The sequence below is a fragment of the Stenella coeruleoalba genome (assembly GCF_951394435.1).
Source record: "Stenella coeruleoalba genome assembly, chromosome: 20".
In the NCBI taxonomy this organism is placed as follows: Eukaryota; Metazoa; Chordata; class Mammalia; order Artiodactyla; family Delphinidae; genus Stenella; species Stenella coeruleoalba.
In genome coordinates, this window is record NC_137166.1 from 53,244,310 (window position 1) to 53,270,989 (window position 26,680).

General features: G+C 53.4%; 2 protein-coding genes across 2 annotated transcripts; one reads left to right on the top strand and one right to left on the bottom strand.

Annotated features, from left to right (window-relative positions):
• Positions 1–813: 813 nt before the first annotated feature.
• On the top strand, positions 814–10,771 carry SPACA6 (sperm acrosome associated 6). Its single transcript, XM_079907645.1, has 8 exons — positions 814–1,080; positions 1,840–1,917; positions 8,075–8,143; positions 8,862–8,885; positions 9,254–9,331; positions 9,462–9,571; positions 10,000–10,156; positions 10,242–10,771. The coding sequence occupies exons 1-8, from the start codon at positions 867–869 to the stop codon at positions 10,454–10,456; spliced, it is 945 nt and encodes a 314-aa protein (XP_079763771.1). The 5' UTR covers positions 814–866; the 3' UTR covers positions 10,457–10,771.
• A 3,454-nt stretch (positions 10,772–14,225) lies between these two features.
• On the bottom strand, positions 14,226–20,647 carry HAS1 (hyaluronan synthase 1). The gene is made up of 4 exons (XM_079907560.1): positions 20,021–20,647; positions 18,410–18,635; positions 17,654–17,786; positions 14,226–15,494 (listed from the first exon to the last, which is right to left on the bottom strand). The coding sequence occupies exons 1-4, from the start codon at positions 20,630–20,632 to the stop codon at positions 14,819–14,821; spliced, it is 1,647 nt and encodes a 548-aa protein (XP_079763686.1). The 5' UTR covers positions 20,633–20,647; the 3' UTR covers positions 14,226–14,818.
• Positions 20,648–26,680: the final 6,033 nt, after the last annotated feature.

A 26,680-nucleotide genomic window follows, 5' to 3' on the forward strand; every position in this document is an offset into this window, starting at 1 on the left:
CACCATCGCGGCTGGGGCCTCCCCGGCCCTCCCCGCCCTCCCTGGCCCCCGTCTGTCCGTCCAGTCCATCCGTCTGTCTGTCCACCTGCCGCGCCCCCCGGGCTGAGGTAGGAGGTTGTATAGTTGAGGAGGACACCCACGGAGATCACTATACGGCCTCCTAGCTTTCCCCAGGCTGCGCCCTGCACGGGACGGCCCGGCGGGGACCCCTGACCCCGGTCCCCTGCCCCACCCCGCCAGGCTGGGGAGAGGGGCTGCCGCAGGGATCGTGGGAGGAGAGGCTGGGCTGTTCCTTGTGTCCTCGTCCCTACATTCCTTCCTGCCCCTTCCCTCAAAGAGTTTCTCTCCCATCAAGATATCTCTGTTTTGCTTCCTCTCTGTCTCTCCATCTCCGCTGGGTCTCTGCACAGTGACCTCTGAGACCCTGTCTCCATCTGTCTCTTATGGTGCTTTCTGGGTCTCTGACGCTCCCCATGTCTCTCCATGGCTTGGTTTCTGTCTTTCGGGCCCTCACGGTGTCTCTGTGCCATGTCCATTTCTGCTGCACCCCACTACCACACCCCAGGGCTTGGCGGGACCCCGCACACCGTACTGCCGGCCTCTGGGTCCCTGAGACCCTTTAACCTGTGAGGACGTCCAGGGTCACAGGTGAGGTTCTTGGGAGCCTGGCATCCGGCCCAGCCATCAGCCTGGGGTCCGACCCCTGACCCCTGACCCGACACACCCTTCCTCCCTGAAAACCCTGGAACCTGACATTGGACTGGAGACTGCAACCTGACCTCTGACCCTGTATCTTGAGCCCCTCCCCCACACCACTGTGACCTCACAAAAGTCTCCAGCTTCTCCACAGGCTGAGACCCTCCGCTATGGCCCTTCTGGCCGCAGGGAGCGCTGTGCCGTCCGCGCTGGTGGCCCTCACGGTCTTCCGGGCCTCCGCCTGGGCCTGTCTCCTCTGCTTCACATCTTACAAGGAGCGCCTCCAAATCTGCCAGATCTTCGTCGGCCTGGAGAGCCCCGACCTCGAGAAGTGTGAGGAGGCCTTAACAGATGCCTTTAAGGGCCTCCAGGACACTGAAATCAGTGAGGAGACACCCCACATCCTCCAGGGCCCCGAGGGGGGCATGTGGAGGGAGGGACCAGAGAGGCCTGGAGAGACTGAGGGGAACAAAGGTTCAGAGACGGGAGGATGGAGACTTTGCGGGGGCCAGAGACTCAGAGACGGGAGGACAGAGGCTTTGCAGGGGCCAGAGACGGGAGGACAGAGGCTTTGCGGGGGCCAGAGGCTCAGAGACGGGAGGACAGAGGCTTTGCGGGGGCCAGAGGCTCAGAGACGGGAGGACAGAGGCTTTGCGGGGGCCAGAGGCTCAGAGACGGGAGGACAGAGGCTTTGCGGGGGCCAGAGGCTCAGAGACGGGAGGACAGAGGCTTTGCGGGGGCCAGAGGCTCAGAGACGGGAGGACAGAGGCTTTGCGGGGGCCAGAGGCTCAGAGACGGGAGGACAGAGGCTTTGCGGGGGCCAGAGGCTCAGAGACGGGAGGACAGAGGCTTTGCGGGGGCCAGAGGCTCAGAGACGGGAGGACAGAGGCTTTGCGGGGGCCAGAGATGGGAGGACAGAGGCTTTGCGGGGGCCAGAGACTCAGAGACGGGAGGACAGAGGCTTTGCGGGGGCCAGAGGCTCAGAGACGGGAGGACAGAGGCTTTGCGGGGGCCAGAGGCTCAGAGACGGGAGGACAGAGGCTTTGCGGAGGCCAGAGGCTCAGAGAGAGGCAGAGGAAGGTCCACTTTGGGGATGTGGTGTTGGGGAACCGCTTCGCCCCAGCTCCTGCCTCCGACCTCCAGACTACGAGGAAAGGAGCCATCTGCACGACGCCTTCACCCAGATGACCCACTCCCTGCAGGAGGTGGCCGCCGCCCAGGGTGAGTGGGGCGGGGCCGGCAGCGGCGGGAGATGCGGGCTTGGAGCCCCCAGGAGATGGATGTTTGTGCGGGGAAAGCCCAGAACTTGACAGCGATCTCGCAGGAGGTGACGCTTGGAAGCTGAGGGAGCTGGGCAGCCTTGTCGGGGAGAGGAGATGGGCAGGGGCTGGTGGAGACAGTGCAGAAGTAACTTAGAGTCTCAAGCCAGCTGGGATCAGGGAGATGTGCGTTCTGACCTCACTGTGTGGCTTGCCCTCTTCCTGGCTATGAGATTCTGGATGCATCATGGCTCCCCCGCCCCCCCGGGCCTCAACTTACCCATCTGAGAGATGGGACAATCTCCTTGCCTCCCAGGGTGGCCTCAGAGCTCAGTGAGAGGCAGGGCTCCCCCAGTGAGACAGACTTCAGGGAAGAGATCTTCCTCTAGGATAAAACACACATATTCCCTACAGTTAACAAAGTAATTCCACATTTTTGACATGTGAGGCTATTAGGGGGCCGGAAGACAGGTAGGAACAGGGAGAGAGAGGATGATTCAGGTGACAGCTGTGAAGGGAGACAGGCACACGTGACAGCCTTGGGGTGGGTGAGACACACACTGTAGAGAAACACATGCATGTGCCGGTGGGGAGGGACCTCAGGGCTGGGGCGACCCTTGCGGCCGAAGGGCAGCATGAGCAGTGATTGCAGCAGGCCACCGTGGTCACGTGACACAGGATCCCCCACCCCCACCCCCATGCCCGCAGTGTGCTGGAGACTGGGGGTGGGAGCGCTCGCTGCTTTGCAGCATAAACTGGCCACGTCAGTGGTCTGGGGGCTCTGCACTTATTTCTGCATCTTAGCTGTTACTTCTTTCGCTTCCTGCTCTTGCCACGGAGCTTCTTTGACAAAGATCCCTAAACGTGAGGCGGTTCCCATCTATCCAGGGGGCTCCCGGGGGGTCCAGCATGGAGAAGACTTCAGCTGCGGATCCCCCACCCCCAAAGGGAGAGCTGAGGAACTCAGAGCTGACTGGGGAGGAGGGAGGAAGATTCCAGGAGATGCCTGTTCTCCCTGGTTTAGGCCAACGTGTCACACAAGGTTTTGAAAAGAGCAGAAACAAGTCCAGCTCTGAGTGTAGAAGACCCTGGCGAGGGCTGTGTGTGGGACCGACTGGAGCAGGGGAGAGCGTGGAGGCTGGGAGGCCTGGGTGGAGGCTGCTGTGAAGGAGGCCAGAGCTGGGGTGGGGATTGTGAAGGTGGAGAAGAGGGAATCGGGTAGAGAGAGTCAAGGGCAGGAGGGATGGGGCTTGGATCTGATGAGCTGTTCAGGAAAAGGGGAAGAGGAGGATTAGGGGCCGTGTCCAGGGTCTGCCTCCATGCCTGAGGGGGCAGTGGGTCATCCCTGAGACCGGGAGCCTGGGAGGAAGAGCAGGGGTGGGGGCAGATGGCCAGCTGGGCGAGGATGTAATGACTGCGAGGGGCCTGGGGGACATCCAGGGTTCAGCTGGGAGTCAGGGAGACTTGACACTCTGTCCTGAAGGAGCAGGGCTGTGAGCCGGGGAAGGGCAGGGTCAGCTCTGCGTGTAGGAAGATCCTCTGGGGCCACATGGAGGACGGACTGGAGGGAGATGGGAGGCTGGGAGAAGCTGGTACTCCACAGATATTTATTGAATGTGCCAGGAGCACCACCAGGGACACAGCTGTGACCAAAACTGCAAGCCACCTGCCCTCAGGTTGCTTATGTTGATTATTAAACATAACAAGTGAAATGCCATTGATGTCAGTTGGTGATCTGTGCTGTGGAGGAAAACAGAAGGGGAACAGAATGGGGTGGCCATTGGGGTGATCAGGAGAGTTGCAAATGAGAAGGTCCAATTGAGCAAAGACTGGAACGAGGGGACAGTGAGAGCCACGCAGATAACCTGGGGAGAGAGCTTCCAGGCAGAGGGGAGAGCCAGTGCAAAGGCCCTGGGGCCAGTTGTTCTCTAGCCCCACAGTGTATGTCAGACTCTCCTGGGAGCTTATTAAAATGCAGACTCCTGGGCCCCTCCCTCTGTTTCTCAGCAGTAGGTCTGAGGTGGGGCCCAGAAATGGACATTGCTAACAAGTTCCCGGGAGCTGCTGCTGCTGTTCTAGGGACACACTTTGAGAACCACTATGGTGGGCCCTTGGTCTGACCTTAGCCAAGGTGGCTCCTCTTTCCAGCTTATACTCAATGACCATCACTTTAGCCAGTCTCTTCGGCTTTTGCTCTTGATATGGGGAAGCCATTGGAAGATTTTAAGGAAGGAGAGGGTCTGATTAAGGCCACGTGGGTCAAGGGCAGAAGCAGAGAGACCAGTGAGATCAGTGGTGGCTCGGACCAGACGCAGTGGTTCAGGTGGGCCCAGACCAACCTGCCCCTTATATGGAAGATGCTGTGTTTTGTTTATATATTTTTTTGCTGGCCACGCGGTGTGGCATGCGGGATCTTAGTTCCCTGAACAGGGATCGAACCCGTGCCCCCTGCAGTGGAAGCTCAGAGTCTAAACCACTGGACCACCAGTGAAGTCCTGGCAGAGTTACTTGTTAATTATCTTCCTAAAGGATATCCTTGTATCAGCCCTAGGAGGTGGAGTTTTATAGCCCCATTTTCCAGATGGGCAAGTTGGGGCTCAGCTAGACAGGGAGGATGGACCCAGGAGATGTCTGGACCAGACATATATGGGGTGAGGGGTATGGGGAGAATCGAGGATGACTTCCGGGTCTCTCCCAAATGGAGGACCTGAGAGATGGACGTGCTGACTCAGAGTGGCTCCCGGTGGTGGCAGGTGACACTGTTAGTGTATGTGAACCATGGAATGGATAATATGGTGTCAAGGAGGGCAGTGTATGTACCACAGGTAGTGGTCGCATGTGGAGGCTCTGGAGTTGGACCACCTGGGTTCAAATCTAGCTGTGTGACCTTGGGCTGCCTTCCTAACCTCTCTGTGCCTTGGTTTCCCCATCTCAAACTTGGGGATGGTAATACCAGTAGTTGACCCTTCTATGACACGGTGTGCCAGGCACCATTCCAAGCACTTAGAGACATTATCCCACATGGTCATTAAATGGTACCTGGCACATAGTTTGGAAGGGGAATGCTTTTATGTTGTATGACATTAAATCCTCCCTGCCAACCCTGTGAGGTAGACGCCAATATTGTCCCCGTTTTATGAACGAGGAAACTGAGGATCAGGAGGGTTAAATACTTGGCCGAGGTCACATAGGGAAGAGGATGTGTGATGGCTAGCTCAGGTGTGCGACAGGTGTGCTTATCATCGGAAGAGACAGGACTCAAACCCAGATGATCAGAAACAGTTGAAGTTCCTAATGAAGCACCTCTTTTGGGGGAGACTTTATAACATCCACCCGCGCCCCCTTGTGGTTCAGTTGATATAGCCCCTGCCCCTTGGCCTCTCTGGTTATTTCACTCCATCCCTACTTTCCTCCCATGCTTCTCCCCTGCCCCATGGCTGACTTGGTGTATCCCTTCCCCGTGAGTCATTTGGTTTGGTCCACAGATATTCCTTAGATGCCTCCTCCAACATCCTGGCCTCTCATTTGAGCACACGACTCGGACCACATCCTCCCGACCATCCTGCCATCTCCAGACCACATGCCTGCCTTGTGGCCAAGAAGAGACCACTAAGTCCTTGACCCCTCATTTTGAACCTGCTTCCTGGCTTCAGCGCCCCCTCCAGCGTCTACCCAATGATCATCACTTCAGCCAGTCTCTTGCCAATATTCTCAATTCCCTCCTCTGTTTTGTATGGTTTTAAATTGCAGAGAAACCTGCACTGGCTTAAGTAAGCTAGAAGTTTATTTCTCCCATAAAAAATAAGTCTTGAGTTAGGCACTTAAGGCTAGTATGGCAGCTCCATTTTCCTGGGAACCCAAGCCCCTTCCAGCTTTCTGCCTTACCATCTTAGGGTATACCCCCTTATCCTCATGGTCCTTTATAACTGCTAGAGCGCCAGCCATCAAATCTAAGTTTCAGGCAACAGGATGGAGGAGGGGGAAGGGGTCAATAATATGTCACCATTTCTCTCTTAAGCCTGCTTTCTGTAACTCACACATGACATTTGCACTTAATCTCAGGGAGCAGAAGTTGGTCATATGATCACAGCTAAGTCACATGACCACAACTAGCTGCAAGGGAGGTTGGGAAATGCAGTCTTTTAGCTGAAGCTGGGAAGGGTGCTTTCTCAGCTAAAATGCAGTATTATGTTACTAAAGAGAAAATAGATATTTTGAGGCAACTGGCAATCCCTGTGTATTTGTTTGCTAGGGCTGCTGTAACAAAATACCACAGACCGGGTGGCTTAAATAACAGAAATTTATTTGTTCACAATTTTGGAGGCTAGAAGTCCAAAATCAAGGAGTCAGTGTCAGCAGGGTTGGTTTCTTCTGAGGCCTCTCCCCTTGGCTTGTAGATGACTGGCTTCCCTCTGTGTCTGTGTCCAAATTTCCTATTCTTCTAAGGACATCAGTCATATTGGATTAAGGCCCACCCTAAAGACTTCATTTTAACCTAATTACCTCCTTAAGACTCTATCTCCAAGTACAGTTACATTCTGAAGGACTGGGGGTTAGGACTTCAACATATGAATTTGGGAGGGAGACAATTCAGCCCATAGGACCCTGCCGCGTTTCTTGATTTCCAAAACCGCCTCCACCTGTAAATCATTCCACCCGTCCACTTTGACAAAGCCCCAAAACATTATAGCTTGGAGGCCATTTCAGTGGTCAAAACTCAAACATCCATAAGGACAGAGAACATAAAAAGAGTGAGGGACTTCCCTGGTGGTTAGGACTCCACGCTTCCACTGCAGGGGGCACAGGTTCGATACCTGGTCGGGGAACTAAGATCCCACATGGTGCCATGTAGCATGGCCAAAAAAAAAATAAAATAAAATAAAGAAGAGAAAGAAAAGGAAGGGGAAAAAAAGGAGTGAAAGAGGGATAGAAATGAAGAGGCTGGGAGCTCTGTAAAAGTGGGTGTGTGCCCTGTCTGAAGGGGGAGGCTGCTGCTACGCTCCGGCTAACTGCTGCCTCATGGAAATACGGTCTCTCTTACAGCTCTTCCAAGTTTCTTAAAGGGATGCCAAACATTTTATGTGACTTTTCCCAAATTTTATATGATGGCAACTGGTTCATTTTAAAAAACACTTTCCAGGCCAAATATAACACATCCAAAGGATGGATCGGGGTCACTGCCTCCAGCTGTGGTCTCCATTCCAGTTGGATCCTGGAATTCATTCTACACATACTTATTTCTAAGACTCAGGGCCCTCTCCTGGGTTCTGAGGACATAGCACTAAGAGACAGACTTAAATGACCACTATGTATATATAAAATATGTATTTGTGGGCTTCCCTGGTGGCGCAGCGGTTGAGAGTCTGCCTGCCGATGCAGGGGACGCGGGTTCGTGCCCCGGTCCGGGAAGATCCCACATGCTGCAGAGCGGCTGGGCCCGTGAGCCGTGGCCGCTGAGCCTGCGCGTCCGGAGCCTGTGCTCCGCAACGGGAGAGGCCACAGCAGTGAGAGGCCCGCGTACCGGGAAAAAAAAAAAAATGTATTTGCAAACTGGTGAGAGCTATAATGGAATGAATGCAGCACTATTAGAGACAAAAATAGGGGACTGGGTTAGATTATACTTGTCAGGGAAAGCCTCTAAGGAGGTGGCACAGGTGTGACATGAGGGATGAGTAGGAGTAGGGGCAGAGATGTGCTGGAAACTGAAGGCGGCACGTGCAAAGGCCCTGAAGTGCCAGAGAATATGGTTCTTTTCCTATTAGGGGAAACGAAAGGTGGGTATTAGGGATGGAATAGAGAGGGAGAGTAAGCCAGACCGTAGAGCCTCGGAGGCCTTGGAAGACATGTGACATTTATCCTCCCCTTTCCCCTCAACAAGATAACACAGATGATGCTGAGGGGTCCCATCAGAGAGGTTAGTCCAGAGTCAGCAGAAGGAAGGAGGTTTGGGGATCTGTCAGCCTTTGGGGTAGACAGGGTAGGAGGATGTGGCATATACCAGAGACATGGGGGTGGAGAGGGGTTGGGGGAGGGGCACAGGCACGATGACGGCGAGTTCTGTCAAGCTCGGCCAGCCTTGGGGAAGGGTCTTTACTACAAGGACTCCCTCTACCCTCCAGGGTCCTTTCAGGTTGCCTTTCCTCATGCCGCGGAGAAAATGCAGAAGATTATATTACAGCTTAAAGAAGGTAAAACAGACCATCTCCTTCCCCCAGGCACAGACAATTAGAAAACCCCACTCCCGAGACCCCCATCTGCTCCCTTCAGCGCAAACCCCTGGCCCGATCTCTGAGCCGAGCTTCCCTTGGTGGGTCACTCGGGACACAGCCTCTTCCTCTGCTTGGACCACTCTGGGTCCGGCCCCGCCCCTCCGACGGAAGGTTATCTCTAGCTGGAACGCTTCTTAGGACGGTCCTGTCCCAGATTAGCCCGGGCCTCTTCCTGGATCTCTGTGTCTGGCCCTGTGCACTCTGAAAGGTTTCCTTTCCAACCGGGCCGCCTTAGGGGCTACTTCCAGCCCGACCACACCTCTAACCGGGCCCCCTAGTTAGACTTTGTCCCCTCTGAGCATCGCCCAGGATCTAAGCCTGCCCCGTTTGACGGAATACACCGGAACTGGCCCTGCTTCCTTGGTGAGAGCAGCAGGCCTGCCGCCCTTTTCCCCCCACCCCGTCTTAGACGCTAGCAGCAGGCCTGTGCCTGACCTCTTAGTGGAATGCTGCAGGCCTGGCCCCGCCTACAGGTGGAATGCTGCAGGCTTGGCCCCGCCCCCTAGGTGGACCGCGTCAGGCCTGGCTCTGTCCTCTTGGAGGAATGCATCCGGCCCAGAAACGTTTCCTCTAGGGGAACTTCAGGTGGGCATCTGCCGCGACTTCCAGGGTAGTAACGCTTGGTTTCTCTCCGCAGTCCAGGCCTGCATCCGTCCCTGCGGTAAGCACATCATTCAGAGCTCAGAATTGCGGGGGAAGCGGGGTGGTAGGGGTCGAAACCTGGGACAAATGGGAGAGGACGGGTGGGCCTCTGATCCGAAGGGGGCCAATACGAGCCCCGGGGAAAAGTAAGTAAACCAGGTATTGTTCACAAACCTCATAAAAGGCGGGTCCGAAAACCAAAGCAAACCAATAGGGATCCTAGAGGCTGGAGCGTGGTGAGAGCTGGCCAATGAACACAGGGAAGGCGGGGCCCAGATTCTGTCTGGCAGGTAGAATCCAAGGAGGTTAAATAGACCTTAAGGTGGCCGAAGGGATCCGGACTAGGGGAGGCAGGTGGAGTCCAGATCCAGCGTTCCCGTCCCATAGGACTCCAGGAGGTCGCCCGGCGTTTCCGCTGCCGAGGATGCTACTCTACGGTCTGCGACCTCCCGTTAGACTGCCCAGGTGAGGGGCGTGGCGTTGAAGGGCAAGAAACCTGAAAAACTGGAAGAGGGAGCTGAGTGCGGAGGAGGCGTGGTCTGGGGGCGGGGCCGGACGTGGGCGGGCCGAGGCGGTGATGAGGACTTGTCTTCAGTTCAGGACTTGACGGTGACTCGGGGTCATCAGGCTATGTTCTTTTGCACTGTGAACTTCCAGCTGCCTAAGGAAGAGATCACCTATTCCTGGAAGTTCGCAGGAGGAGGTGTGAGTCGGGGAGGGTCCAGCATGAAGACAGGAGGCGTGTTATGCTTTACTAGAGGATGGGGAGTCAGGATGCAGAGGGTGGGACTCCGTCTAGATTCAGACTTCGTGCAAGGGGAGGGTCTCGGCATTTAAGGGTAAGGGGCAAGCTCACAATGCAGAACCAGAGCTCAGGGGTGGGTTATCCGTAGTTTTCGGCGGGAGAGCAAATACTAGGCCCAAGAGGCGGAGTCAAGACTTAGGAGGCGGGACTATGCGTGAAAGATCGGCGAATAAGAGCTGAGGGTGGGGCCAGGGCTCAGAAAGTCGTGGTCTAGCTCGGGGGCGGGGCTTTACGTTGTGGTTTGGCGAGTCGGGGCGGAGAGAATCTCTTCTGGGCTCGGGGCTGGGGGCCCTCCTCCTCTCGCCGCTCCAGCCCAAGCGTCCCGCAGCTCCGGACTCAGGACCTGTCCTACTTCCGAGAGATACCAAGGGCCCGAGGATACCTGGCTCGGATCCGGCCGGTGCAGCCCACGCACCGCGGCACCTTCTCTTGCGTGATCACACACGACCAGCGGCCCCTGGCGCGGCTTTACTTCTTTCTGAACGGTGCGGGCGGGGCGGAGCTGCGCGGCAGGGGCGGGGCTACGTGAGGGGTGGGGCTCGTGCCCAGCTGACGTGCGCGTCCCCGCAGTGACAGGTCCGCCACCGCGCGGGGAGACTGAGCTCCAGGTCTCTTTTCGGGAAGTGTTGCGCTGGACGCCACGGGAGGGGGAGATGATCGAACCCTGGACGCCCAGCCTGGGCGAGCTGCTGGCCAGGCCCGAGGCTCTAACGCCGGGCAATCAGTGCCTGCTCGCGGCCGCTGTGGCCTTAGCCTCAGCCAGTGCGACCGTGCTGGCGTGGTGAGTCCCTGGGACCCCAGAATCCCAGCATCTGGCTTTCCGTTCCCAGACCCAAGAGTCTGGGTCCCCAGCCCCTCCTCCCTCAGATCCAGAAGTCTGAGTCGCCAGACCCTCTTAGGAGTCCAGGCCCCCACCCCGTCCTTCCTCAGACCAGGAGTCATAACCCCCAACCCCTATTTTCTCAGATCTAAGAGTCCAAGCCCTATCACCACCTTTGGGACCTAGGCTCCAGGACCCAGATTTCTGGTCCCCAGCCTCTCCCACACACACACACGAACATCTCCTTTTTTCCCCAGGATGTTTTTTCGATGGTACTGCAGCGGCGACTAACAAAGGTATCTTTTTTATCCTATTTCCATCCCTAAAATAAAGAATCTATTTCAGCTCTCTAGATTCTTTCATCTTCGAAGGTGGTCACTACTAACTTAGGAGGAAGAGCGGCACACCCCAAAGATGTCCAGGTGCCCATGCCCCCATAACGACGGTAATAGGCGCAGCTGTCGCGGTGCAGGGTCCTGTAATGAGGCGTTAGGTGCAAGCCCAGACCCCTCCCCGGATTTCTGGCAGCATCCTGGACATTTCCGCCTGCAGCAGTCACCCTTAAAGAGTCCTTGACATCGCCCTGAAAGCCTGTTCCTCCCCCCAGACTTTCTTGCTCTCATAAAGGGCACCATCATCCACCCAGCTGCTCAACCAGAAACGGAAGTTGCGTTTAATTCCTCCTCCACTTCCAATCTAGTTCCAAATCTCAGCCTTTTCAATTCCTAAATATCTCATGGAGATGCTCCCTCTCTGTGGTCTGCCACCGTCTCTTGTGTGGATCACTCCAGCAGCCAGTCCCCACCGGCCTCCCTGGCTCTGCTCAGCCTGTGCCAGTGCAGTGCATTCTCCATAAAGCAGCCAGTGATTTTTTTTCTTTTTTTTTTTTTTTGCTACTTTGGCTAAGGTTTTATTTATTTATTTATTTATTTATTTATTTATTTATTTATTTATTTATTTTTGCGGTACGCGGGCCTCTCACTGTTGTGGCCTCTCCCGTTGCGGAGCACATGCTCCGGACGCACAGGCTCAGCGGCCATGGCTCACGGGCCCAGCCGCTCCGCGGCATGTGGGATCTTCCCGGACCGGGGCACGAACCCGCGTCCCCTGCATCGGCAGGCGGACTCTCAACCACTGCGCCACCAGGGAAGCCCTAAGGTTTTATTTTTTTTAATTTTTATTAGACTGTAGTTGATTTACAATACTGTGTTCCTACTGTACAGCAAAGTGAATCAGTTATACATATATCTACTCCTTTTTAGATTCTTTTCCCATACAGGTCATTACAGAGCGTTGAGTAGAGCGCCCTGTGCTGTACAGTAGCTCCTTATTAGTTACCTATTTTATATATAGTAGTGTGTGTATGTGATCCCAATCTCTAGAGTGTATTTTGAAGTTTGTCAGATCAGGTCACTCCTCTGCTCAGAACCCTTCAGTGGCTCCCCATTGCCGTTGGAACAAAATCCAGTTCCTTGCGAAGGCCTCCAAAGGCCCCCAAGGTTCTGGTTAACTTTGTCCCACCCCACTCTTCCCCCTTGATCTTTCTATCTTGCAGTTCCTCTGGCCTTTGCTCATGCGTTGTATTCATCATGATTCTTCTCATTCTCTCCAGGACCTGGGTCCATACTAGTTTCTGCCTAGAATAATGTTCCCTTTTTTGTCCAGTTAACTCAGTTATGATTTCCCCTGAATGGCCTTTACATGCATTGACCCATTTAATCTCCAGGACAAGGCTGTGTGGGCGGACACTGTGTTTATGTGCCTGACTCCACCTCCCTCTCCTCCCCCTCTTTACTCTCTAGCCCCACTGGCCTTTTTTTTTTTTTGTCCCTTGAACATGCAAAGTTCAGTCCTGTCCCTGGGCCTTTGCACATGCTGTTCTTCCTACTTGAAATGACTTTACTCTGAACCTCACAAAGCCACCTCCCTCTCATTGCACAGGTCCCAGCTCAAATGTCACCTCTGACGACTCCCCTCCTCCCACATGACATCCCCCTATTTTATTTTATTTTTTATTTTTTTATTTTTTTTGGCTGTGCCATGAGGTTTGGTGGGTCTTGGTTCCTGACCAGGGATCGAACCCGGGCCCTCAACAATGAAAGCACTGAGCCCTAACCACTGGATCTCCAGGGAGTTCCCAACATCCCCCTATTTTAGCTTGTGCATTATACGTGTTCAGACCTAATGTAAATTTATTTTTTAATTTGGTTTTTTGTCTTCCCCACTTAAAAGGTAAGCTCCTTTATATTCTTATTCACCGATGTGTTCCCCTTCACTGATTCATTCAATCAGCAAATATTTACTGAGCGTTTACCATGTGCCAGGCATTTTCAAGGCACTGTAGACACGGCAATGAAGAAATCAGAACAAAAATCTGCACCCTCAAGATAGGCAGAGGGGATTAAGAGATACAAACTATTATGTATAAAATAAATACACTACAATGATATAATGTACGGCACAAGGAATATAGCCGATATTTTATAATAACTTTAAATGGAGTATAATCTATAAATTATTGAATCTGTTGTATGCCTGAAAGTTATATAATATTGTACATCAGCTGTACTTTAATTTAAAAAAAAATCTGCACCCTCATGGAGTTTAGATTCTCATCGATGGTCAAAAAATAAACAAGAAAATTATGTAAAAATGTGCACCAAGGCATATGATAATATATGTGATGGAGAAAATAAAGCAGGGAAACGGGGATGTTAGGGGGAGGAGGGTAGCAATAGGATCTTTGGAGAAGGCCCCACCCAAGAAGGTGCCCCTAAAATAAAGGCTTGAAGGGGATGAGGTATGAGCCATGTGAATATATGTGTTAAGAGCGCTCCAGGTAAAAGAAACAGCAGGAGCAAAGGCCCTGGGGCAGGGGTGTGCCTGGTGTGTGCAAGGACAGCCAGGAGTTCGATCCACTGGGAGCAGGGCTTTAGGAAACGAGCATGCAGTGAGGTCAGAGAGAACACGGGGGGGCCAGTTCATGCAGGACCTTGGCCACCCTAAGCTCTTGATTTTCCTCCGTATGAGATCATGGTGGTTTTTGAGCCCAGGAATGTCATGATTTGATTTGACTTACATAGCTCCTGCATGGCTAACAGACCGCAGGGGACAAGGGTGGAAGCAGAGGTCACTGTTAGGTGGTAGGCCAGGCATGAGGTAGCAACTTTAATCCAGGGAAGAGATGCAGCTCGGGGACAAAGCAGTGACAGTGAAGGTGAGGAGCGGTGGTCCTAGATCTGTCATGTAGGTAGAACCAGTGGGATCTGCTGACGGATCAGCGTGTCGGATATGAAAGAAAAGACGAGGGTCAGGATCAATGGTCAGGACAGCAGCAATGTCCAGTAGAACTCTCTGCCCTGATGGAAACGTTCTAGACCTGCCCTGTCCAGTATGGCAGCCACCAGCCACATGTGGCCGTGAAGCACCAGAATTGTGGCCAGTGCAACTGAGGAACTGAATTTCTAATCTTTAATAGTTTTCATAATTTAAATCGTCCCACCTCTGTGACAACAGAAGTCATAGAGGCATGTGTCTGGGTATCCTTAACTAGGGATCACAGTCTCTTTGCTTAATTGACTAGGAGCTCCTGGAAGGCAAATTCTGCCTCTTAATTGCTTCTGTATTTGCAAACCTGGCAAAGTGTGTGGAATTCAATAGGAGATTGATAAATGTTTTTGTGGCCGATTGAATCAAAGAATGAATGAAATGAGATGATAGTGTCGGGTACAACATAGTAGGTCCTCTGTAAGTATCTGAATGAAGAGTTGAGAAATTCCACCCTCAAAACAACCCTGATCCATGGGACTCCTATCACTATGTTCCAAAGAGGGAGTCCAGGCTCCGAGGAAGGAGGGTATCCTGTCTAGTGTCAAACAGCTGGCACCCCAGATGGAGCCACGAGTTCCCAGTTCTCAACCATTCAGCCCCCTTAATTCTCAAAAAAAATAAAGAAAAAGAAGACGAACGGAGGAGGTAGGCTCGGAAGAAAATAAATAAAATTATTATATCCTAATCACACAGTACAAATGGGGGTTAAATAAGAACAGGGAGAAATCGGGGGCCCCAGGACAGCATGTGGGGGCCCCTTTCCCCCCCGCCCCTAAAAACCCACACCCTGTTCAATAAATACCCCTCCCAAGAGACCCAGAATTACCAGCCCCCAAAGAGTCCAGGCTGAAGAGTCTTGGGTCGAGCCCCTCACTTTACAGAGGAGGGCAACTGAGGCCCAGAGGGTCACCCGGCAAGTTCGTGGTTCCGGGGACCCTGGTAGGTCTCCTCTGGCCGCCCCCGGACCCCCCTGAGCGGGCGCCCCGCGCACCTGGACTCACACCTGGACGCGGTAGCCCCCCGCTCGCCTCCGGCAGAGCCTCCGCACCCACACCCAGTAGAAGGTCAGCATGATGGCCCAGTAGCCCACGTAGGCGCCGGCCCCCGCGGCCAGGTGGCGGGCCTCGGCCGCGCGGGAGGGCCCGCTCCAGTCGGCCCGGGCCTCGCGCACCACGCTGCGGACCAGCCCCCCGAGCAGCAGCAGCGCCCAGAGGGCCAGCGGCAGCACCGGGACGTAGTTGGCGGCCAGCTGGCGGCGGCCGGACGTGCCCCAGCCGCTCTGGTTCATGGTCGCCAGCGCCAGGAACTTGGCGGGCAGGAGGCCGCCCATGTAGAGGGGCGCGTAGAGCGAGAGCAGGAGCATCCGCAGGCAGCCGCGCAGCCAGGCCGCGAAGGCCGCCTTGGCCAGCGCCACGCCCTGCACGCACAGCAGCACCCAGAGCAGCGCCCACGGGCGGCCCGCGTAGAAGAGCCGGAGCACCGTGGCCGCCACGAAGAAGGGGAAGAGGCCCGAGACCACCGCCTCGTAGGTCATCCACGCGTGGTGCCGGTGCCACCAGAGCGCGTTGTACAGCCACTCGCGGAAGTACGACTTGGACCAGCGCGTCTGCTGGCTCAGCCAGCGCAGGAAGGATGAGGGCGTCTCCGAGTAGCAGCGGGACCGCGAGGTGTACCTGGACGGGTGGGAGGAGGCAGGGCCGTCAGCGCGGCCCTCCTTGGGGCCCCCGGACGGAGAGCGGGAGCCAGAGATGGCCAGGGGGCAAGTTTTCTCGACCTCTGTGGGCCTCGGGGTTCTTGATGCCCACCTACGTCCTTGGACTCTTTAATCAATAGAAATTGATAAAAGGCCAAAGGAGAAATTCCAGTAAGGCTTTACTGGGACTCCTGCTGCAAGTAACAGGTTCCCTGGCTCGCTGGGGGAAGGGGGAGGGGACACGGGGACGAGCTGGTCCCTTCCATGGGGTGAGGGTCGGGGCGGATCTGTGGGTGGGCTGGAGGGTGTAGCTTAGGTGGTCCGCCCACCCCCTTGGTGGTGCCCTGGACGGGGATCGTGCGCATGCGCAGGACCCTGCTTTTGCTCCCCACACCTCAGAAGTGGCGGTTGAGTTTGGGCCTTTTTGTATCTTCTTGTTCATAATTTGCCCCAACTGCATATGTGTGCAGTTATTTTTAGTCTCTTATAGTTTCTTTGTATTTTGTTGCTGGAGGAGAGGTTTGTTTAGGCGCAAGCGCTGCAGTAAAGGGCCCCAGGTCCCAGGTCCCAGCCTGTCTCATTCTCCTATGTAAAATGGGGTCAATAACGGTTCCTACCTAATAGATGAGGATTAAACGCTAAGTGCTTAGGACCAGTACATAGTACTTGCTCAATAGATGATAACGACTACTACCATTTTTATTATGACTAATGTAACCACTGGCATTACTAATATCACTGCGGTATTACTAATGCTATCACTAATCTGTTACGAATACTATTCTTGGCAGGCACCATGGTGAGGAACAAGCCGGGCATGGTTCCTACCCAGGGTAACCCATGCGTTAGAGCTTCTCAATGGAACCATTAAGCTCCCTTCCAGTGGCTCTGCCAGACATTACTAATCAATCCCTCCCCGGTTTCCAGCCCAGCCCAAACAAAGCTAGAATCGCTTGTACGGAGCATCACCTTAGGTGGCCTCCAGCAGTCAGTTTGTTAGGAGGGTCTATCCCCGCGGGCACTGTTTGACAGTGTCCAGTCTCCTTCCCCTGTGTCACTTGGCATCCTCAGCGGCCTCCCTGCTAATCCTCTTCCTCCCTGCAGTCTGTACAGCTGGAGGGATCCTGTTAGAGCAACATGCCGCCCCTCTGCTCAAACCCCCTCCTCGTGGCTCCCTCATCTTAGTTCACAGTTCTTACTGTGGCGCACAAGCCTTTCATGCGTGGACACCTCCAACCCCACCCCCGTGGACTCTCTGTCCTCTCCTGACACTCTCTCCCTTGCTGCACTATTTCCCGCCCATCCTTATCTTACCCTAATTTAACATTTCACTCCCTATCTGGAAACTTCCTGGCTTTATGTGTCACCTTCGCATGATTGTTATCTAATACACTATATGTTCTACTTACATATTTTATTTATTGTCTGTCTCCCCAATCAACGTAAGCATGAATTTGCATCTCTTTTGTTTGCTGCTGCATCCCCAGAGCTGAAAACATTGGCAGCACTTAAAGAATATTTGTCAAGCGAATGAATGCCCGGGTTCCCTCGGTATACCCCGAGTTGTCTCTGGTGCTGTCACTGAGTCGAACTTCATAGAAATCCCTTTCCCCTGAACTTCACTGGTCTAGCCCATGCACCCCATGAGCCTCATTGAATCACATCTCTTCTTCCTGAAGCACTTACTAGAGCTGAGGCACTCCCCTCCTCTCCCACTTGAATCTTCTCACTCACTCTCTCACTAGTGAGATCCCACTCCGTTGATCTCTTTCTCTCCCCACAGATTGGGGTAATCTGTGCTCTCTGCGGTAGAGCCATCTTGCCACATCTGAGGTTGTACCTTCTAGGTGGAATCCCTACCCTCACCTTGCCCTGCTTAGAAGAGTCCACTGGGTCACATGGTTCAATGCAAATGCCCCTATGGTATCTTCCACTCTCCCCTAATGTCTCACTGGGCGTTCCTCCCTGATTCAACACAATTGCCACTTGTGCTCCATACGGCTTCTTTTCCTCTCCCCTAAAAGCTCACTTGAAATGCACTTTAGGTTTGGAGAGTTTCCAGCACACGCACACGCACACACACGTGTGGATACTCACTGGCCTCTGCACACACTCAAACACCCTGTCCCCTCAGCTTACTTGGTGGCATAGCCCATGCTGAGCATGCGGTTGGTGAGGTGACGGTCATCCCCAAAGGTGCAGTGGGTGCCCAGGAACTTCTGGTTGTACCAGGCCTCAAGGAACTGCTGCAGGAGGTTGTTCCTATATAGGCCTAGGTGGGGAAGGGGAGTACAGGAGCATCGGCCTCTGCTGTTGCCAACACCATCCCCAGCCCTAGCTCCAAACCAACTCGTCTCCAATCCCAACCCCATCCTTAACCATCTTAATCCCATTCTCAACCTGTGAGAATCCCATTCTCAACCCAGTGACAACTCCAGCCCCAGTCCTGTTCTCAACCTCAAATCCTTCCTCACCCCCACACCCATCCCAAACTTGCCCCAGCCCTGTTGCTGACCCACACCCACTTTGACTGCAAACCCATCCTCAATCTCACATCCATTCTCAGCCCCATCCGCTACCCGTCCTCATCCAAAAACCCATCTCCAACCCTAAACCTAGCACCAACACTGTCCTTGACTCCAAACCCATCTCTTCCCCTTCCCCAAACCCTCCCCCTGCCCCAATCCCAATCCCCAACCATACCCTTTCTCCAGCCCATTCCCGACACCAAACACCATCCCCACCTCCAACTTCCAATCTTATCCCTATCCCCAGTTCCTGCCCCAGCCCCATCTTTGTCCCCAGTCTCAATCACGTCTTCAATCCATTCTGGCTCCCCTTCTCCCTTCCCTCTCTGCCCCATCCATGGCCCTCCCAAGCCCTACCCCTGCTCACCTAGGGGACCACTGATGCAGGACACGCAGTGGAAGTAGCTCTGACAAGCGCGCTCCACGTTGAAGGCCACCCAGTACCGCAGGCTGCTTAGGAAGCTGACCCAGGAGTCCAGAGGGTTAAGGATCCGCACGTCGCCCCCAACGGCCCCTACCCGGGGGTCCTCGTCCAGCACCTGCACCAGCTCCAGCAGTGCCACAGGGTCCAGCCTGGTGTCTGAGTCACAGACCTGTCAGGTGGGAGGGACCAGGGTCAGGTTGGTAATTGAGGGGAGGGCATCAAGGGAAGGGGAGCAGCTGGGACCTCTGCAGCCACTCTGAACACAACTTTGAATGTTTTAGTCACTTTCTTTCTTTCTTTTTTTTTTTTGCGGTACTCGGGCCTCTCACTGTCGTGGCCTCTCCCGTTGCGGAGCACAGGCTCCGGACGCGCAGGCTCGGCGGCCATGGCTCACGGGCCCAGCCGCTCCGCGGCATGTGGGATCTTCCCGGACCGGGGCACGAACCCGCGTCCCCTGCCTCGGCAGGCGGACTCCCAACCACTGCGCCACCAGGGAAGTCCTTCTCTTCCTGGTCTTGATGAGGCAAGCTGCCATGAGTTCTATGATGGCAAATTCTGCCAACAAACACATGAGCTTGGAAGAGGTCCCTGAGCACTAGATAAAACCCAGCTCCAGCTGACGTCATGACTGCAGCCTGATGATACCGTGGACAGAGGATCCAGTTAAGCTTTGCCCAGACCCCTAACCCATGGAAACTCTGAGATAATAAATGTGTTTTGTTTCAAGCTGCCACATGTGTGGAAATTTGTTATGCGGCAATTAAAAAAAAATAAGGCAGTGCATTAATGAATGAACCACTACATTGAATGGATGAATGAACGACAAAATGAACAAATAAATCTCTATATTGAATAGATAGGTAAATGGATGGGTAAATGAACAAGAGAATCTCAACACTGAATGAATGAAGAAGGGAAGAAACAGAATGAACCAATCTCTACATTTAATGGATAAGTGAATGAATAAATGATCGCCATATTGGATGGACAGATGGATGCATGAATGAATGAGTAAAAGAAAGAATTTCTACATTAGATGAAGAAAAAATGGAATCTCTGCATTGAATGAGTGAATAAATAAAGGAATGAATGACCTCTATATTGGCTGATTAGATGAATGAATGAGTGAAGAAAAAAAGGACTACAATGAAAGAAGGAAGGGAAAGAGGGAGGGAGACATTCTATATAGAATGGATGAATGAATCTTTATGTTGAATGGATGGATAAATGGATGGATGAGTGAATGAGTGAGTTAAGGAAAGTCTCTGCATCAAATGGATGAATGAATGAAGACACGAGAGAAAGAAGGAAGAAATCTCTTCGTTGAATGGATACATGAATGAATAAAATGAATGAGTGACCTCCCTATTGGATAGGTGGATAAATGGTCGTATGAATGATTGAGCGAAGGAAAGAATCTCTCCACTGAATGGGTGAATGAATAAAGGAAGGAAAGAAGAGGTTCATTGTAATCTCTAAATTGAATGAAGGGTCCGAGGGAAGTGGGATTCGGGGTGTTAGGGCCACGATGCGGTGCGGGTGCCTTCCACTCACCTGCACGTAGTCCACCGAGTCGCCGAGCGCCTTGAAGGCGGTGTACATGACCTCGCGCTTGCCGCCCCAGCGCTGCGCCACGCACACGCACCTGCGCGTCCTCACCAGCGCCTCCACCGCCAGCCGCCCGGGATCCTCGGCCTCCACCTCCCGGTAGGCGCCCTCGCCCGCCGCGCCCGCCGCCGCAGGTTCCCACGGCTGGTGGTAGTTGCTGTCCCACACGTAGGTGGCGGGGTCCTCGTCGGCGAAGACCTCGCGGAACATGTCGACCATGTAGAGGTCCTCGGCGCGGTTGCCGTCCACCACCATGAGGATGTGCAGCCGCGCACGCGGGTACACGAGGGCGCGCGCGGACACCAGGCACTGGCGCAGGTACGCGGGGTCCTCCTGGTATGCGGAGATGGTCAGCGCCACGCTGCGCGCCGTGGCAGCGTCCGGAGGGCCCCGCGCCGCCGCCCGCCGCGCCGCCGCCGCCACCCGCCGGTGCTCCAGGTACGCGAAGAGGCTCTGCGCTACCAGGTGCACCGAGAGGAAGGCCCCGTAGAGGCCGAAGGCCAGGAGGCCGTAGCGATCCGAGGCCAGCGGCACGCTGGCGGCGTAAGCCCAGGTCATGAGGCCCAGGATGAGCAGCGCGAAGGCGATGGTCAGCACCCTCCGGGCCAGGCCGGAGCAGTGGCGGGCTGCAGGGCTGGGCTTGGGCACGTCCTGCCAGGGGGCGGAGAGAGGGGATAGGAAGGGGAAGAGGGTCCTGAAATGCCTCCAAGGGGAAAGAACCCCCTCCCTGGGTTTTGTTTCCAGGCCAGTGATAACATACCCTTTTCGTAAAGAAAATCCCCTGGGTACTGCAAAGTTATTTTCATTAACGAAAATAAATGTGGCAAACAGTTATCGAGGCTGACTGCCTGCTTCTGTTGATTCTAATACATTTTTTTCACATTTTTAACAGCTTTTAAATCCACGAAGATTACACTCAGTGGAGTGTCACAGTTTAATTAACAAAGGTTTCCCGCCTCCTTCTTAGTGGCACAGAAAATAATGGTTCATCTTATAAAGGTTTCTTAGTGTTAATGCTAGTAATACTAATATACATCTAAAAGAAGAGAATGCAATGTGCTATGCGCCAGGCAGTGCTCTAAACCTTTTATAGGAACTAACTTATCTGAATCCTCGCAACAGCCCTGTAAGGTAGGTACAATTATTACCATCCCCATTTTACAGATGAGGCAACTGAGTCACACAGAGATGCAGCAACCTGCCCAAGGTCTGCCTGGAAAGCAGAGAAGCCAAGTTTTTTGTTTGTTGCATTTAAAAAAATTGTTATTGCCGTATAGTTGACTTACAGTGTTGTGTTAATTTCTGCTGTACAGCAGTGATTCAGTTAAACGTCTATATTCTTTTTCATATGCTTTTCCATTATAATTTATCACAGGATATTGAATATAGTTCCCTGTGCTATACAGGAGGACCTTGTTGTTTATCCATTCTATATAGAATAGTTTGCATCTGCTAATCCCAAACTCCCAATCCTTCCCTCCTCCCCCTTGGCAACCACAAGTCTGTCAGAGAAGCCAAGATTTGAACCCTAAGAATCCAATCACTAAACCACAACCTTATATACTGGCTTTACTCCTCAGGAGCGCCCCGGGGCACAGAGAGTGTTTCCTGCTGCCACTATACAGATGGCAAAACTGAGGCTTGATTAGCCAGGAGGAGTGGCTGGCAGGGCCAGGTGTCCAGTACATGTGGCTGGAACAGCTCAGAATCAAAGGGGAAGAGGTGCCTCTGTTTTCTCATCTGTAAAATGGGGGTTTAGCCCCTTCCCTGTGCCAAACACTGCCCCATGGGAGGTAGGTACTGTTACCCCCTCCTGTTACAAGTAAGGAAACTGAGGCACCAGGAGGTGTATTCTCTCGTCCAAGGTCGCTAGGCTCCACCGTCCTCTACGTTAAACCGCCTCCTCTGTCACCGGTTCCCATCTCTTGGGCTTATGATGAGTTAAATGAATCACTAAGCTGTAGAGCTGCACTGTCTCATAAGGGACCCACCAGCCACACGTGGCTACAGGACACTTGAAATGTAACCAGCGCCACTGAGGAACTGAATTTTTAATTGTATTCGATTTACGTGTTTAAATTTAGATAATGGTCCTTAATTCAGTTACTGGAAAGCTTTTATGCCTGTTTGGAACAAGGAGGGGCTGTGAAGCTTCTCTTTCAACTAAATTTTACGAAATCTAAAAATACAGATCAGGCATCTCCAGTGAAAATATAGCATCTGCATGACGTGTGCCACACATCTGGACTATGAAGCCTGAATGTGGGGAAAATATAGCATCTGCATGACGTGTGCCACACATCTGGACTGTGAAGCCTGAATGTGGGGAAAAAAGAAAGTAAAGTACCCCATTCATGTTTTTGCGTTGATTACATACGGAAATGATAATATTTTTGATATATAGTGAGGGTCGGCGTACTACGGCCTCCTTTTTCACTACGGCCCCGCAAGCTAAGATTAGTTTTTATGGTTTTAGAAGGTTGAAAAAAGTGAAAAGAAGAAAAATACTTTGTGGCACATGAAGATTTTATGAATATACACACTATTACGTGTAAAATAAACAACAAGGACCTCCTGTATAGCACAGGGAAGTATGTACTCAATATTTTGTAATAACCTATGTGGGAAAAGAATCTGAATAAATATATAACTGAATTACATTGCTGTACACCTGAAACTAAGAGGACATTGTCAATCAACTATACTTCCATAAAAATAAAGAAATAAAGAGAATTATATGAAATTCAAATGTCAGCGTCCTTACGTCCTATTATTGGCACACGACGCTCATCTGATTACATATTGTACAAGCTTGATTTCTCACTACGCCAAAGTGGAGTAGTTACAATACTCAATGGTATGGTCCTCAAAACCCCAAATATTGACTGTCTGGCCTGGTACTGAAAAAGTTTGCCGACTCCTGATAGCTTGGGTTAAAGAAAATGTTATTATTAAAATTAATTACACCTGTTTCTTTTTCCCTTTTTAGTGTGGTTACTAGAAAATTTTAAATTATGTATGTGGCTTATATTATGTTTCTCTCTAGGGCAGAGCTAAGGTACAGCTTTGAGCCTGGTTCTAGTAACCGGCCAGTATTAGCAAGTATTATTTCTTCTGGAATCCTCCTTCTCTGTCTCTGCCTGAGTTTCTGGGGGTGGCCCAATTCATGCTGGGGATCAGCGAGATGGCTGGGTATCTGGAGCGTTCTAAACCCAACAACAGTCATGATAACACGCGTCGGCTATGGACGCACAACTCCACACGTATACTCACACACGATGAGAGACACACAGAGCGTGCCCCCATAGGAAAACACTCATGTTCTGAAAGATGACTCCAGACACCTGCCCTTAGAATTTAGTGATCCTGAAACTAACGGACATCAGCCCCCCTCCACCACCACTGACAGCCACACAGGTGAACTCCAGGACACATGCCCTTCAGCAGGAAGGAAAAACACCAGGAAGAGATGCCCAGGCGGCGACCAACACACAGACACCCACCCGTGGGTCTGGAGCAATGGGGCAGATGCAAGTTTCAGAAAAAAATAGTAACCGTTGAGACTGAACCATATGAAATTGCTATTTTCACCAGTCAAAGGAGACCGGAGATTGGCGATTTCATTTGGTTCAACTTCATATTTACTGAACACCTGAAAGTAAAACCCAGAGCCCCGTGTCAAGCAAAGACAGCTCTCCTCTCCCTTTCCTGGGCACACAGACGTACACGGATTCATAGCCAGGTCGACACCGCCAGGCCACATCTGACACGCGTGCAGGCGGGATGGTACACACTCACAGGGTCGCTGTCCGGCACAGGAGCACACGCGAGCTCCCCAGCACTGGCGGTTCCTCGCACACACGTGGTCACACACGTGCTGGTGGTCCCCCCCGCACAGCCGCAGTCACACACACACACGCACTCACACACACACCTGTCTCATCGCTGTGGGTCCGGCGGGCCTCTCTCCTCTCCTGATGGCTGCTCCCCGAGTCTCTCTGCTGCCCGAGAGCTGGGGGGTGATTTGAAGAGAAGCGCGGGCGGGGGCGGGAGGAGGGGCTGACGTCAGGGCTGAGCTGGGCCAGGGGCCCTGAGGTCACGGCGGAGAGTCAGGCAGCCCCACCCGCTTCCCGCTACCACCCGCGCCGCGCCAGGCCTCCCTTCCCAGCGCCCCCATCCTCGCCGCCCTTCTCTCTCCCGCTGAGCCCCCGCATCGCACCCCCTCCTTTCCCCGTCTCTCCCCTCGATTTCTTCTCCTCTCTCTCTGCTCTCGTCTCTCCCTCCACTTCTGGATTTCTCTCCATCACTTTCTTTCTCCCCACCTCCCTCTTACTCTCACGACCTCTCTTTCCTCCTCTCTCCCGCGTGGCTCTCTCTTTCCCCCTCTCCCAGACCTCCTCGCCTCCCCCCTTCTCCTCCACCTCAGTCTCCGCACACACTGCCCCTCCCGTCGGATCCTCCGAATCCGTCTGGGATTGGGTTCCCCGGGGACTGGTGGCGGCCACTGGCAGATGCAATCAGACGCACACACGTGAGTGCTTGCGGGTGTGACTGTGTGTGCGCTGGCCTGGGAGGCCTTCTGTCTGGAACTGGAGCTGTGAGTGAACGTCTGAACGTTCAGTGCCTAATTGATTCGGGTCCACGTGCGTGTGCTTGTGTGTGTGTGTGTGTGTGTGTGTGTGCGCGCGCCCGTGGCACGAGCGCGTGCATAGGTGCCAGGGTCTGGGACATTGGGATTTGTCTCCTCAGAGCCTCCAGGGTAAACTCAGAGTTGTTGGTCAGCTGCCCCCAGGGAGCCTGGGAAACTGAGTCAGAGCAAAAGAAGTGGACTCGCTCAGAGACCAAAGAGACAGGGGTGCTGGGGTGTCTGAGTCCCCAGCTCCTCAGGGCTAGAAGACTCAGTGATAAATGTCATTGTTTCCATGCCCTTCTTTTCAGGATTTAAAGAAAAAAAAAATCTCTGTATCTAGTTCTTTCTCTCTGCTCCTCTTAGTATGAACTGATAACGTCTGTCTCTCTCCCTGTGTCTGTGACTCTGATTATGTATTTCTGTACCTGACCATCTCCTCTCTCTTTGTCTCTGTCTTTCTCTGAGTCTATCATTTTGTCTCTGTCTCCCTGGCTTCGTTTCTCTGTCCATCTCCCTGTCTGGTTCTTTCTCTCTGTGTTCCAGTCTCTCTCCTTGGCTTCCATTTCTAACTGCTTCCTTCCGGGTTTGTGTCTGTCTCTAAATTTCTGACTCTCCATCTCCTGACTTTCTTGTTCTGTGTCCCTCTTTCTTTCTCTCTCTGACTTTTTCATCCTTTTTCTCTCTTTTCTCTCTTCCTTCCTCTGTGTTTCTCTGCCTGTGTCTCTCTTTGTATACTTCTATCTCCTTCTTTCTGTTTCTATCTGTATCCTTAGCTTTTTATTTTTCCCTGTCTCCCAGGTTCTGTTTCTCTGTTTCTCCCTGATCTCTCAGTGGCCGCCTGATTCTCCTTTCTCTGCATCTGTCTGTCTGTCTCTCTCAATCTCTCTCCTACCTCGGTCTCTCTGCATCTCAAGTGTATCTCTGATGCTCTATCTCTGTGTGTGTTTCTCTCTCTCTGACTCTCTCTCTCTCCCTCTCATACTGTTTCTCTCTGTTTTTCTGTCTCTAAGTCCTCATGTCTCCCTGCTGCTTTATCTCTTCCAGTCTGTTCTGGAGCTTTTCCCCTGCAAGATGCCAAGTCCTCACTCCCTGGGTTTCCCAGGACAGGCAGGGTGTGCTGCGCCCACACCAGGTTGGGTCTCTGCCTGAACCTGGCTGTCAGGGAGAAGAAGGCTAGTTCAGGGCCCCAGTCAGGGGCACCCCGCCCACCTCGCCAGGGCAGGGCCGGCCATTTCTGAGTCTCTGACGCCGTTGCCGGGAGCCTAGGCCACCGCCTGGTGTCTGGCTATGTCAGGATGATGGGTCCTCCAGTGGGAGCCCAGCCCAGAGTAGGAGGGGAAGGTGATTCCTCTACCCCAGGATGGGGGGGGGTGGCAGCCCGAGCTCCACTCAGAAGCCGGGCAGTTGGCTGCCCAGCCCTCCACCCCACCCTGCCTGGGTGGAGCAGCTGTATAAAACCAAATGTTTCCAAAACCGGAGTGTGGATGAGGGAGGAGGAACCAGGACTTTAAACCCCAATAGTTTCTTCCGCCAGGATCCAGGAGTCCAAGCCCCCAGCCTTTCCTCCCTCAGACGCAGGGGTCCAGGCCCCCAGCCCCTCCTCCCTCAGACCCAAGACCCAGGCCCCCAGCCCCTCCCCCTTCAGACCCAGGATCCAGACCCCCAGCCCCTCCTCCCTCAGACCCAGGAGTCCAGACCCCGGCCCCTCCTCCCTCAGACCCAGGATCCAGGCCCCCAGCCCCTCCCCCCTCAGACCCAGGATCCAGGCCCCCAGCCCCTCCCCCCTCAGACCCAGGAGTCCAGGCCCCCAGCCCCTCCCCCCTCAGACCAGGAGTTCAAAAACCTAACCTCTCCTCCCTCAGACCCAGAAGTCCATTCTCCCAGAATTCCTTGCAGGGAGAGATGACCAAGGCTGGGAGCAGCCACGACAAGAGCTGAAAGACAAGGACAGACCAAGTGGGCACTCCCACAGGAGG

Coding starts and splice junctions, on each gene's coding strand:
- SPACA6 (XM_079907645.1), top strand. CDS start 867: ATGGCCCTTCTGGCCGCAGGGAGCGCTGTGCCGTCCGCGCTGGTGGCC. Junction 1,918..8,074: donor GGAGGTGGCCGCCGCCCAGG/GTGAGTGGGGCG, acceptor TCTACCCTCCAG/GGTCCTTTCAGGTTGCCTTT. Junction 9,572..9,999: donor GGAAGTTCGCAGGAGGAGGT/GTGAGTCGGGGA, acceptor AGCGTCCCGCAG/CTCCGGACTCAGGACCTGTC.
- HAS1 (XM_079907560.1), bottom strand. CDS start 20,632: ATGACCTGGGCTTACGCCGCCAGCGTGCCGCTGGCCTCGGATCGCTAC. Junction 17,787..18,409: donor CTGCATCAGTGGTCCCCTAG/GTGAGCAGGGGT, acceptor TTCCCCACCTAG/GCCTATATAGGAACAACCTC. Junction 15,495..17,653: donor AGCATGGGCTATGCCACCAA/GTAAGCTGAGGG, acceptor CCACCCGTCCAG/GTACACCTCGCGGTCCCGCT.